Below are 15100 nucleotides of genomic sequence, written 5' to 3' on the forward strand. Positions count from 1 at the left end.
TCCTCAACGTCTTGGCATTTTATCCTTCGGCTTCTGAACGCAGTTCCTAAACCACGACCACCTCAGCCTCCTCAAAAGGCTTACAACAATTTTTCTCAGTACTTTCCGACTTCTCAAAGGCTTCCAGTAGTCGCTAATGTCATGACTGAGGTGTCTCATGACAATGGTCAAAATCAATATGTTCAGAACCAGGACTTTACTCAACATATGGATCTCCCTTCGAATACTGATCACTTCATCAATCAGATCAGTACTCAACCTCACCCTCAATATCAACATCAATCTCAACATCAATCACCTTCAATCACTAATCACGGTGTTATGGCTTGCCAATCTACAGCTGGTACTGTTTTTCCTCTCTTTTCTAGCTTTCAATTCGAACAAAACCACCCTACTTTTCAGCACCATTGCTTATCATCATTAACTACAAATTTGCCTAGTGGTGCTTGGATAATAGATAGTGGAGCCACTAGTCATGTTTGCTCAGACTTAACATTGTTTACAGATACTCGACTAATATCTCATAAATCAGTCTCACTTCCAAATGGTACTAAGGTTGACATCAACCACTACAAGAAAACAATCGTTTTCCAACGGTCCATTACGACGGTTTTAAAATTATCGCAAACTTACAACGATTTTACGACGATGTTACGTCTAATTTAAAAACCGTCGTAACACCGTCGTATAATAAAATCGTCGTAAACCCGACGTACAATTTACGACGAATTACGACGAATATACATCGATAACGAGAGATTTGCTAGTAAATGTAAAATCATCGTAAATTCGATGCAAAATTACGACGAATATACGACGACTGCATTTTGATGTACATATTACGATGATTTTACGTCGAAAAAGAAGTTAGGTGAAAAACATTTCAAACATGTTTACCTAACAATTGTAGATGAAAGATTTTATCGCATAATCATCGTAAACTCGTCGTAATATTATTGTTGAATGTAAAACCGTCGTAAAAAGTCGTCGTAAAAGCGTTGTAAAGCCCGGAATTTTCCTATAAATACATCTTCATTCATTCTTTCAATCACAACACATCATCATTCAAACATAAGAGCATCTTCATCTTGGAGACCCATTGTAGGTCTCTTAAATTTTAGTATAGTGTTGTAAATCCTTATATATTGGGTTGTCCATTGCTGGAAACCCGAATTAGGAGTTATATTACTTTGAAAAAAAGAAGTAATAATATTATAAGGTTAATTTACTCCATTCACGTGGCTAGACGTGACACAAGAGACCACCTCCTTTATTGTCTAATCAATAAAAAGAGATAGTATTTTGAGTTTATTTTCAAGATGTCTATATACGAGCTAAGAAGTTGGATGTATATGCGTAAAGATTCAGATGGGGCGTTGACAGAAGAGTTCAAGAACGAGTTAGAAATATTTATGTTTCAGGCTACAAATATGGAGAGAACGAAAGATAGTGGGAAGATGTTTTGTCCTTGTTTGAAATGCAAGAATACGAAGTATACACTAACCAAAACCGTGTGGACGCATTTATTAAATAGAGGGTTTATGCCGCAATATTTTGTTTGATATCTACATGGAGAAGGATATGGCAGTAATACTCATGGGAATGCTGGTAGTAGTAGTAATTATCAAAGTCATGTTGATATTGATGAATCGAATTATGGTCATCAGCCTAATCAGTATCAATATGATCAAAGTGTAGATCATGATAGGATGCACGAAATGGTGACTGATGCATTTCATGAAACGCATACAAGTAATGCTGTTGAGGAACCAAATGTAGATGCCAAACGATTTTATGATTTGTTAGACAATGCTAATCAGCCAATCTACGAAGGATGTAGAGAAGGCTTGTCTAAATAATCGTGGCAGCTAGGATGATGTCAATTAAAAAAGATCATAACCTGGCTGAGGTTTGCATGGATGATTGGGCTGATCTTCTGAAAGAGTATCTACCGGAGGATAACTTGGCAGCGGGAACATACTATGAAATTCAGAAGTTGATTTTTAGTCTTGGTCTACCTTCTGAGATGATAGATGTATGTGTTGACAACTGTATGATTTTTTGGAAAGATGATAATCAGCTGGAGGAATATCGATTTTGCCAAAAACCAAGATACAGGCCGCAAACTGGTGGGCGTAAAAGGATACCGCACCAACGTATGTGGTATCTCCCTATAACTGATAGGTTAAAACGGCTTTATCAATCTGAAAGGTCAGCTGCATTAATGAGATGGCATGCGAAACATACACAAGTAGATGGAGAAGTTGTTCATCCATCAGATGCAAAGGCATGGAAACACTTCAATATGGTATACCCAGATTTTGCTAAGTTCAAACGGAATGTCTATCTTGGTCTGTGCGCTGATGGTTTTAGTCCATTTGGTATGTCTGGTAGACAATATTCATTATGGCCAGTAATCCTAACTCCTTATAACTTTCCTCCAGATTTGTGCATGCAAAGGGAATTTCTTTTCCTAAGTATTTTGGTTCCAGGTCCAAATCATCCGAAGCGAGCTCTCGATGTATTTCTGCAGCCACTCATACATGAGTTGAATCAGTTATGGTATACTGGCGTTCGTACATATGACTGTTCTACGAGGAAAAATTTTACTATGCGGGCTGTGCTTATGTGGACAATAAGCGATTTCCCCGCTTATGGTATGCTATCAGGATGAACTACACATGGGAGGCTATCTTGTCCTTATTTTCTTCATCGAACTGATGCGTTTCAGCTAAAACATGGTAGAAAAACTTGTTGGTTTGATTGTCACCTAAACATGCGTTTCATCGATCAGTCGTAATATCGTCGTAATAGTACGACGATTTTACGACGAGTACACTATTTCGTCGTAAAACCGTCGTAATGTTGAAATCCAAGAATTTGAATCTTTTATATCTTATTGGTTGTAAGGTATTTCACAAAAGTTTTTGATTGGTTATCTTATGTTATATGAAATGCTATCAATCTGATCAAAATTAAAAATTTGAAAAAAACATACATATTTACAAGTTCATGCATGTTTTCGTAAATGTTAAGTGAAAGGTTATATATTAGATTTTGGAATTTCAATATTTACTATATCATGTCATAAATCCATCATACATGCAAAGTTGTAAACCTTTTGTTATATGTTAGGATACAATAACCTTTGCATTGTTCTTTATGCAATATCCCTTTTTTAAGATTTAGGGTTTAATAACTTTAAAAAAAAACATCGTAAAACCGTCGTAATATAATCGTAACTTTACGACGGTTTTACGACTAAGTTCTCTAAAACCATCGTGGAACCGTCGTAACGTTTGCACTGGATAGGCTCTTGATCCGAGGTACGAGGTTATAAATGTTTAGACGTTACGACGGGTTTACGACGGTTTTGGGTAAAATCGTCGTAAAACCGTCGTAACGGTCAAACGCTCTCATCATGACACGTGTCATGTCATGCAGTGGACCGAATGATATACAACCGAATCGTCGTAAAATCGTCGTAAAGTTACAACGCTTTTACGACGATCACAAAATCTATATAAGGGACGCGAGTTTTCCCCCTTTCGTCGCTCATTCCTCTCTTCTCCCTTCTCTCTCTAGTAAACTTTCTCTCTCTAACTCCCTACTCTCCTAAATCTCTCCCTCCATCCCAGCCAAATACTCTTGTAAGTTTTTTTTTTTTAAATAATTTCATTACATATTCTTTTAGATTTAGGTTCGGAATTTAGATTTAGGTTCGGAATTTAGATTTAGGTTTCATAGGCTCGGATTTTATAAATAAATATTTGATAAATTAGTAACAAATGTTTTTTAATTTTGTAGATTACGTTGCTATGGCTCCTCGGGCTAAGAGGTTTCACTACCGACAGCTTGTAGATTCTGACGGTACGGCCCCGTCTACCTTGGCGACCGGATCTGTCATTCCGGAGTCCTCGGGAACACAACGGACGGTTTCCCAACCGGCCGTTGTACCACAGCTGGCACCGCCTCCACCACCACCAGCCGAACCAGCAGCCCCCGCAGCAGCCGATCCTGCAGCTGATCCGATCCAGTCTGTACCGTATGCTCAGTTTACGGTACAGGATCTTCTAGCACAACCGGGTCGTGAGAGTATGAACAAACTCGATCCGGATCGAGCCCCAGGAACATATTGGTACAAAATTTTTTTAAAAAAATATTTAAATTAATTAATATTTATAATTTTTTGAAATTAATTTACTTTCTCTTTGTATTTGACTAGGTTTACGACCGACAATGCAGTCGGTCGTAACGTTGCAGATATCATCAAAGGGTTTTTCGTACAACCCCATACCAGCTGGAAGAAGCTGGATCAGGCCACATTGACACTTGGTTCAAGTGTTTTGCGGTAAGTAATTTACAATTTCGTTTAATTTTAATTTTAATTTTTAACTTTGTACAATAATTACTAACTTTTTTTTTCTAGCAAAACTGGCATTGAGAAACATCCGCATACGGACGTGTGGAGACGGAAGTGGGAGGTTGACGGCGACAAGGCCAAGCCGGCGCCTATGGCCAATTCAGTCTGGCGGGGTCTTGTCCAGTACTGGTTGGATCCGCACAACCAGACTACTGCCGCCAAGTGTTCCGGATCTAGATAAGTTAATTCCCTTAATAATTACATTATCTGTTTTCATTTTTATAATATATTCTAATGAAAATATTTTTCAGGAACGCTACTGACGATGCGGGAAATCGGAAGAACGTCCCGCACACTTCCGGCCAGATTCCTTTTGCCGGAAGACGCCTTATGATGGTAAGTAAATTAAAATTATTAATTTTTTTGTTTTTAAATAATTAACCCTTATTTGTCTTATAAATATTTTCATTTTGATTTTGTAGGTCGAAGAAAACGGAGGAGAACTTCCTCCGATGACGAAGGTTTTCGCCGAGACGCATAAAAAGCGGAACGGCGAATTCACGGATCCTCGGGTGGAGGAGATCTACAACACCGCCTGTGCGGCGATCGAGGAACGGCAGACGCAACTGACTCAGCAGGCGCGTCCAACGTCTCCCGGAGGTAGCTCGGTCCAATCGACCCTGGCGCTGATGGTGGCGGAGATGGACCAGATTTTCGAAGAGGTAAATTCAATTAATATATTTAATTAATGTAATTTTAATTTTAAATTAAATTTCTAACCTTAATGTTTTTAATAATTTTTAGGTTGCCCCAAAGAAAAAGGGGCGGGTATTAGGGATAGGATCCATCCGTGATACTTCGAGAGCTAAGGCGACAGGTCACGTCCGGGCCCCGGAACCGGTTATCCGCCAGGAGATCAACCAGATGCGGACCCACTACGAGACGAAGATCGACCAGCTGTACGGTCTCTTCGAGATCATGGGAGCCGACAACCCGGTGTTGATGGCGCAGTTGGACAGGCTGCGGGCTGATGGAGTTGACGGATCGTCTGCCGGGTCATCTTCTAGGAGGCAACCACCGGTGCAGACGGACGAGGAGATGTTTCGGTCTCTCGGGGTTGATCCTCCTAGAACCGGAGATCAGGCGCCGGCGGAAGCATCTAACCGAAGACCCGGCAAGGAACATGTCGAGGACGATGGGGAGCAGGCCGGTGACGGGATCGACGATATTGATGTAGATTTAGATTTAGAGCTGTAGGGTTTTTTTGTAAATTTTTTAATTTAATTTTTAATTCGAATTAAATTTTTTTTTTAATTTTCAGTTATATTAAACGTCGTATAATCGTCGTAATATAATTATTATTATTTTATAAAACCATCGTACATTCGTCGTAAATAGTACAACGAATTTACGACCAAAATGTACGACGACAAATACGACGATTATACGTCCTTGTTTTACGACAATTTTACGACGAAATGATTAAATACTTTACAATTGATTTACGACGATTTTTGCGTCGTATATTTTACGACGATCTTACGTCGATTATTAACGACGGTCCAGGCGAAGACCAAGTCGACGCAATTCGATGTAAAATCGTCGTAAGCTGTACGACGCATTTACGACGATCTTTTTCCCTCGATGTTACGACGAAACGTAACCGTCGTAAATTATACGACGATTTTTCTATTACGACGATGAGTTTACGACGATTTTGAAATCGTCGATAGTCCGTCGTAATAGCCCTATTACGACGAAATAACGACCATTTTGGCTGTTGTAAAATGATGTTTTTCTTGTAGTGAACATAATAGGCACCATACATTTAAATCCATCATTGACATTGCATGATGTTTTGTTTGTCCCTTGTTTTAGTTTAATCTCACTAGCGTATGCACTCTTCTGCATCATAGCATGGCATCTGCTCATTTTTATCCTGATTTCTGCATCATTCAGGACCTTACTCGTGTCTTGACGATTGGTAAAGGCACTCTTCATCATAGGCTATACATACTTGATCATACATTGGATTTACCTGCTTCATCAACCAATCTTTGTGATTCTTTAGTCGTTGATGGATATCTTTGGCATCACCGCCTTGGACATCCGCCATTGGCCAAGCTTACTCAGTTGTCTTCCAAACTTTCTTTCTCCACATCTAGTTTTCATAGGGATCTTTCTTGTTCTGTCTGTCCCTTAGCTAAACAGAAGCGTCTTCCGTTTGTATCTCACAATAATATGTCTAAGATTCCTTTTGAGTTGATTCATTTAGATGTTTGGGGTCCCTTTCCTCAAGAGTCTGTAGATAGTTTTCGTTATTTCCTCACAATTGTAGATGACTGTACCCGGGTTACTTGGGTTTACATGATGATTAATAAAATTGATGTTCATTTTATTTTTCCATCGTTTATTCATCTTGTTGAAAGTATCAAGCAACTGTTAAATCCATTCGTTCTGACAATGCACTTGAACTCTCATTTATTGATTTCTTAAAGAGTAAAGTCATATTTCACTTTTATTCGTGTGTTGACACTCCACAACAGAACTCAGTTGTGGAGCGTAAGCACCAACATCTCCTTACTGTTGCTCGTGCTCTCCTGTTTCAATCGAATTTGCCATTAGTTTACTAGTTTGATTGTGTTTCTACTACTGCCTTCTTGATTAATCGTATGCCTTCACCTGTTCTAAACAATAAATTCCCATTTCAAATGCTTACTGGTAAAGAACCTAACTATGATTTCCTGTGCACATTTGGATGTCTCTGTTATGTTTCTACCTTACCAAAGTTTAGGACAAAACTTTCACCTCGTGCACGTGCCTGTGTTTTCATTGGATATCCTGTTAACTACAAAGGTTACAAAGTCCTTGATTTAGATACAAACCAAGTTACCATTTCTCGTGATGTGGTTTTTTCATGAAAAGGTTTTTCCTTTCAAAGATTCATCATCTGTTCATACGGATCTGTTTCATTCTTCCATTTTACCACTTCCCGCATTGTTCACTTCTACTCCTGCAGATGCATCATCTTCGCATACTTTCTCTCCAGATCCTGCAATGCATTCATCTTCTTTATTACCTATTTCATCATCACCACCATCTCATACTAGCTTGCATTTATCATCTGATCCACCTGCATCTCAACCGCCTGCATCCCTTAGTACCACACCTTTAAACAATGAGACTGATACCGATAATAGTTTAGTGTCTTTGAACAATGGTAGGCCTAAGCGATCGACTAAGGCACCTAGTTATCTGACCGAGTATCACTGTTACCTTACCCAGTCCACTGTTTTCACTACACCACCTAAACACACCACACCATATCCCTTGTCCTCCGTAATATCTTACGACAATATCTCTCCCTACTACAAAGATATTATCCTTGCCTTCACCTCGGAAACAGAACCAAAATCATTTCAACAAGCCATAAAGGATCTGAAGTGGACTGGAGCAATCCCATGTAGATAATACTCTCTTTGTGAAACTTTGAGACTCTGTCTTTATTGCTGTATTGGTCTATGTGGACGACATCTTGATTTCAAGCAACAATGATGGAGCCGTTTCTGATCTAAAAAAGGTTCTTCATCAAGCTTTCAAGATAAAAGACATGGTTTCTCCTCGTTTCTTCCTTGGTTTGAAAATCGCAAGGTCTAGAAAGGGTATCTCAGTTTGCCAACGCAAATATGCTCTTTCATTGATTGAGGATGCTGGCCTATTGGGATGCAAACCTAGCTCTGTTCCAATGGATCCGACGGTTCAACTAAGCATCACGGATGGAACTCCTCTGGATTCTGCTACTTCTTATCGAGAGCTTATTGGCCGCTTGCTTTACCTTACCATAACTAGACCTGACATCACTTTTGCAGTGAACAAGCTTAGTCAATATCTTTTCAAAACGATTGATGTTTATTATCAAGCTGCATTGAAGATCCTTTGATATCTTAAAGCTAATCCTGGTCATGGTCTCTTATATTCTCCTACTTCTGACTTGAATCTGTGTGTGTTTGCTGATGCTGATTGGAGAGCTTGCCCTGACTCTCGTCGTTCCGTTTCTGGGTACTGCGTGTTTGTTGGTAGCTCTTTGATCTCTTGGAAATCAAAGAAACAGCAAGTGGTTAGTGCTAGTAGCACTGAGGCCGAATATCGTAGCATGGCTAATGCCACCAAGGAATTTCTCTGGATTTAACAGCTTCTTGATGCGTTCAAGGTTTCTATTGAGCTTCCTGCTACTCTGTACTGTGACAGTAAGTCTGCACTTCATATCGCTTCGAATCCAGTCTTTTATGAGCGCACCAAACATGTGGAGCTGGACTGTCACACTGTCCGGGATCAGTTAAAGACTGGTTTCTTGAACACGTTGCATGTGGCTTCTGCGAATAACTTGGCCAATATTCTCACCAAATCTTTGCAACCTGCTGTGTTCACTTCCTTATTCCAGTGGATGTCTATTTCAAGCCTTTATCTTCATGAGGACAGCAGGAATTAAAAGCTTGGTTGGGGGGGGGCTATTATAATATGCTGAACTGGCATAAGTTGTTGCTAACTTAATATGATATACAGTATAAACAAACACTTTGTACATTCTATTATTCTTTAATTAGAAATTCATCTTTTGCACTCTCTCTCTTCCGCTCTTTTTTCTCTCTCTTTATTACCGTATCTGATAGTAATTGTCTACTTATTAGAGTAGGTACATATTAATATAATCAACTACTCCCTCTGTTTCATTATAGTTGATTTTCTGAATATTTACACACAGATTAAGAAAGCTATAAATGTTCAATTATTTACTGTTTATTTTTGTTAATTAAGTTATTTTTACAAATGATTTCATTATTTTATTATTACTTTTTCTTTTTTAACTGTGCATTAATGGAGTAAAGCAATATACATTAATATTATTTATTCAATTTAAAGAAGAGACATGTATTAATTAAATGTAGAAAATCAAATACTATTATGAAATAAGAAAAAAAACCTAGAAAATTAACTATAATGAAACAAAGGGAGTATCTAATTTGGTTATACCTAAAACTACTTTGATTGGTACCTAAACTGTATTTATCCAATTTTGTCCTATTCTTCGTTAATATCTGATTTTCTAAATTTTATAAATTTAGAATAATTTTTTTTATAAAAAAATCTAGAATAATTAACTGTTTTTAAATGCAAAATAAGATAATAGTAACTATATTGTTTATCGTCTACTCTACTAACCACCCATAAATAAACGCTAGAAAAAATTGCAATATTTGTTTTTTGGTTTCAATTCATTATTTTATTAATTATATTTGATGATACTTTATAGATTAACCAAAAAAACTTATTTATTGCAATTAAAAGTGCAGAGACAAGTCTTGCTTGATGGCATACACGTTCCTCTTCCTTTCCACTTCGCCGTACACTGATCGACACATTGGTTAATTTCACAAGGTCCTGTTCCTGTCATATACTCATGACACCTTTCTTGACCTTGTGTCTCTTTTGCCACCATCCCTAATATAAATATATTTATAACATATATTAATATCCTTTCAATTTTTTCGTTACAAATAAAAAGATGATGAACGAATACAATCAAATAATAGAGAATAAATGTGGAAAATATTTGATATTTTTGAAGTGTAGAGCAAACCTAGAACGAGAACTACCATGAAGATAACAAGAACAGTGGATTTAGTCATTTTTAACGATAATAAAATTGAGATGAAAAATTTAAAATAAAAAACGATGGGTGTAATGTAATTGTATTGTACTCGTGAACATCATATATAGGGTATATGTGATATGGTATCTCAGAGTCAACGATTCTGATGGAGTAGATTTATGAGATTTGGCATTAGAAATCTCATAAAATTAATTAGGAATTAAGGAAACAGATAAGAACGTAATAAATGACATTTAATAATATTGATGAATAAAAGTAATGAAAGTAAAATATAATTAAATAGATGCCAGAAAAAACTTGGGTGTTATTCAATCATGCATTTAAAGTGAATTTTCTAAGTTTTATAATCTTTAATTGATAAAATTTGGGTGTTATTCAAACATGAAAGATATTTAGAAATTTTTAAAAACGATAACAAACAAGAACTTATAAAATCATGAGTGATATTGTTAGGATCTTGTTAAGTATTCTTAATTGACAACAATTCTTTAAAATTTAAACGATAACATATAGTAGAATCTATTATATAAAAACTCAGTTGAGTATTACAAACCTGACATATCAGCATCTACCATTTTGACACATCAGCCTAGATAAAATCATATTAATATTATGTTTTATTTCTTAAAAATAATATTTGCACTTCACAAAATTCTTGGTCAGAAAACCAGTAAAATTTCACATTTCCAACTTCCATTCTTCATTTAATATGCCTCTTTAAGTTGTGTTACTCACCTTTCTCTCTTTCTAAGAAGACGTCTTAGACATTTTTCTTTCTTTCAAACTTTCATACTTTATTTATCCAATCTCTACTCACTTACAAGCATGTGAGTAACTGACACCTGAAACCTGTGTGAAGCAAGTAATGTGATTGTAGAGAAATGAAGAAAGGTGAAACGGTGATGAATTCTTCTACCTTTGAATGGAGCTACCTCTACCTCGGTAAATCATATTTTCAAATTCCGACATCTATATACATACTAAATTGAATAAAAAGTCATATTTTTTTTTAAGGCTGACAATAAAAGAATGAGGAGATCATTACTTAAGTGTCACAAAAAAACAATTTTAGGCGATCATGGAGAAAATAGATTGATCACTTAGGTCAAACACAATCTTACATGATGGTTCGAAAGCAATTCTTGATCTTCAAATAGGTTTAGAGAATGGTGCAATACTTTCATCGACTGGATCAACATAGAAACTATACTTCAATTAGATATGTATGCTTTATAAGAAACTGTTGCATAGATAAATATATATTGATCTATTGGTTGGTTAGTTTGCTTGTTTGCCCTTTTAAAGTATTGGTCAATTTCTCAAAACTGTTAATTTAGGATATTTAAGGCTATATATTTTCAAGTTTGTTTTTGGTGACTCTGATTTTTCATTAGTGATTGCAGATGATAAAAGTTGATAGTAATCAAAACAGAAGTTCGCCTAAGCTGCTGATGGATAAGAGGTTGATATTGTACTTGTAATAGTGGGAGTTATTGCCTTATTGGTGATACAGAATATATAATTCATAACTTGCGAGTCTTGGATACTTTATATATTAATTCATTGTTTAAATTATGTGTATTTCAAATGGTTGATCGTAATAAAAACTAAAAAAAACTAGGAAACTTGTGCTATATAGGGTGCCACATGGATCAGAATTTTGGAATAAAAAGACGATAAATACTTTGAAAATCTTTAACTCATCAATTCACATAAACAAATTTCTAACTTAAAAGGGAAAAATTAACCAGTCCAACAATACCATTGAGAAACTGAAAAAAAAAAATAGAAAAATTTTGTTGCTTCGAAGTAGATGTTGTTGTATTAGTTTGGGAGTCCAAATGTTGTTCCAATTACATTACGTTCAAATATGTTTTTCAATTGAATTGTATATTCAAAGAACTGATACAATACGATGAAAGGCAAAGAAATGTGCTAAAAAATGGAACTGTTAAATCATTTTTTGTTTGTTTGTCATTCTCTCCTTTTTTCTTTTAAATGCTTTATTGTGAGCTAAAATAACTTTTGGTTGTGATAAACATTTGAAAATGTGAACGATACATTATATACAGAACCATTGTACTCTCATTCATATATATGAAATTTATATTTCAAAATAAAAAAATTACAATTGGATTTAAAGAAGGCGAAGAAAAGAGGATGATTTTAAAGGGTTTAAAAAATATTGTCTTGAATAATGGACTTTGTTTTGAATTATAGATTATATTTTTCATTAAAACGACACTGTTGAAGAGTCAACAAGAAATTTAATGGTTAATTACAGAGTTAACATGGTGTTTGTATTGTCTAACTCCAGGACTAAAATAGTTTGGTCAACTCAAAGTTTGATATTTAAATGTGTAATAAAATAGTTAATTATTTAAATGGTTAAAATTAAATATTTAGAGATTTAAATAAATATTGGTTTTCGATAGGTTTATCATACACACATCCATACACTAAGCAAAATAAATTCGAGTAAATATTTGTGAAATTGTAGAACAAATTCAAAGCTTCCATGTTTTGCAAATAAGGTTGGTCAAATGACCTCAAGTTCTGTTCATGATCAAATATGTTGATGGGAAATTTCAATATATGTATCAAGTTAGCCAGAAAATAAAAAACAATTAAGAATATGTTGAATCATGGATCCATTGTAGAAAGAATATTTTTCTTTGTAGCGTCACCATATAAGAAGGTTATTTTTGTATGGACCGTCCACCTTTCGAATTATGCCCAAGTTTTATTTGTTACTTCAATTAAATATTAATGCTTATAGGAAACTATTGTATAGATTCATTTATTGATTTCTCAGTTAACTTAATTTGCTGTGTGTCCTCTTTCAAAATGGTGAAGGAGAAATTGATCCAGATTGTAATTATACCATTTTGTTCATGAACGAGTATGCACGAGGAGACCAAATGGAGTTCTGGCAAAAGGAAAACACTTTTGTTCAAAGATTAATTCATTCATTGAGACTAAATCAACCGGTTTAGCTTTTGAGTCTCTCAAAAGACTCTGAGACAATGTTTTTGCCAGTGTATTCAGCCTTAGAATTAGCTTCACGAGGCACAAATAGAAACAAGATTTCATCAAAACAGAAAGAACCTGAATTCTGAAAGAACATTTTGAGGATAAAAGATGAGTAAACTTTCTTACTACAATCTTCAGTTTCTATGTAATAGGGATGGTTAAATTTTTTTACTATAATTAACTAATTTGTCAGATTAAAATATATTTTAACAAAGAAACCTGCGTGTATATGCGGGTATTCATCTAGTTTAAAGTATTAAAGAGACACATCAAAATTTATTATCAATTGATAAAACTTGGGTGTTATTCAATCATGCATTTAAAGAGAATTTTCTAAGTTTTATAATCATCAAGAATTAATAATTGATATCATTGAAGAATTATGTAGATTCTAAAATCTATGCAATATACTTTAGATTTTGTTTCTAATAATTACTCATAAAATGCTATATGAATTTATTTGATATGACTCAAAGAGATAAAAAAATATTTAGTTTTGAAAACAGTGGATTTTAATGAGATATTTGAAATTTTGAAATCTTCATTGAATACCATCAAACTTTGAAATCTTCACTAGACACAGACATATTAAACAGTAACTAAATTACTTGTATTATTTAATGTTATAATTTTTTTTTGAATCATGTAATTAACTCAAATGATTCTCTCTGATTAAGATATGTATATATTTAATTTTTTGACTTTTTTTAAATTTTAAATTTATTAATTTATGATTATGTAATTGTTTAGTTAATTGTATACATTTTTACCTGTTTTTTTCCTTTGGTTGTTAATTCTATGCACTTAGTTTATTTTTTTAAAAAGAAAAATGTAAACATTTTGAAATTTTTGCTGAATATTTTTTTTTATTTCATGTAACATTTATTTGTAATATAATCAAAAATTAAAATTAAAATTACAATGGCTTCTAATTTTTAATTTTATGGATGATGCATTGCATGATTGCAAATCCAAAGAGAATGATAGTTTTTGCAATAAACTGATCCAAGTTGGTGAATATGGTGTTTACATATGAGCAGTGGCAAGGTTTTGCATTATATCTAGAGGAATTCGTGAAGAATAAGGTAGTGTTTACTTTTTTTTTTCTATTTATTTCATTCCATGCACAAACAACATAAAGATAGACTAATTAACACAAAGTGCTTGTTTCTACCCCTTAGATATTATTTATGTAAACTTAGTATCCTGATTTGGATTTTTGAAACGTTAGTGACAAAAAACTATAATAGGTTAAAACACATATCATATGTTTGGAAATTTTATTATATAAAGATGAACGCGCACAACATAAACATGACATATAGGATAATTATATTCATCGAAATGTGAGATGTGTCAATGGTATTTTAGATTATGACATATATCAATATAATAATAATATTTTTTAAAAATTTTTTTAGTTATTTAATTTAAATAGAAACAACTAACAAATTTTTTTTTTTTTAAATGGAAACTAATCAAATCAAAATAATAATATATAAGAGAAAAATAAACTACAAAATTAAAAAAGTAACTGATTAAAGTTAATAAAACCTCTAATTTATTTAGAAAAATTGTTTATGGTTAATTATGGGGATAAATTCAATTCTTTCTACGTGGACGAATCGAGTGTTTGCACGTAACGTCCATGGCTTTTTTGCAGGTACGGCCTCCTAGACCAAATTAGAACACATATTGGGCCTCCAGCCCAATCCCAATATGGTCTAAGCTTATAGAACCGGGCTTCGAATCATTTCGGATTCGAGAGATCCGGTATGATAGACCACCTGTTCACGTACTTCTCGTGTCTGACAGTGCAAACCACGCTATTAGAAACAAGGAAGCCAGAAACTGAGTGGTCAGGAGGAGGAGTGGCCACATTCTCTATGTCCTAAACCTAAGCTCGATCAGGAATGGTCAGGATATAAGGAAGTGTGGTCCGCACAGGTACCCAAGGAGCAAAGTCATCCATTCTCGACAGTTTGGTCCCAATATCAAGGGAACCAGGCTAGATATGAGTAGACTTTTTAGGC

General features: G+C 34.6%; 1 protein-coding gene across 1 annotated transcript; it reads right to left on the bottom strand.

The window, feature by feature from the left end:
* Positions 1–9632: 9632 nt before the first annotated feature.
* Positions 9633–10103, bottom strand: LOC18020534 (defensin-like protein 122). The gene is made up of 2 exons (XM_006403178.2): positions 10002–10103; positions 9633–9862 (listed from the first exon to the last, which is right to left on the bottom strand). The coding sequence occupies exons 1-2, from the start codon at positions 10048–10050 to the stop codon at positions 9690–9692; spliced, it is 222 nt and encodes a 73-aa protein (XP_006403241.1). The 5' UTR covers positions 10051–10103; the 3' UTR covers positions 9633–9689.
* Between the last annotated feature and the right edge of the window lie 4997 nt (positions 10104–15100).

Source organism: Eutrema salsugineum, unplaced genomic scaffold (assembly GCF_000478725.1).
Source record: "Eutrema salsugineum unplaced genomic scaffold, Eutsalg1_0 scaffold_17, whole genome shotgun sequence".
In the NCBI taxonomy this organism is placed as follows: domain Eukaryota; kingdom Viridiplantae; phylum Streptophyta; class Magnoliopsida; order Brassicales; family Brassicaceae; genus Eutrema; species Eutrema salsugineum.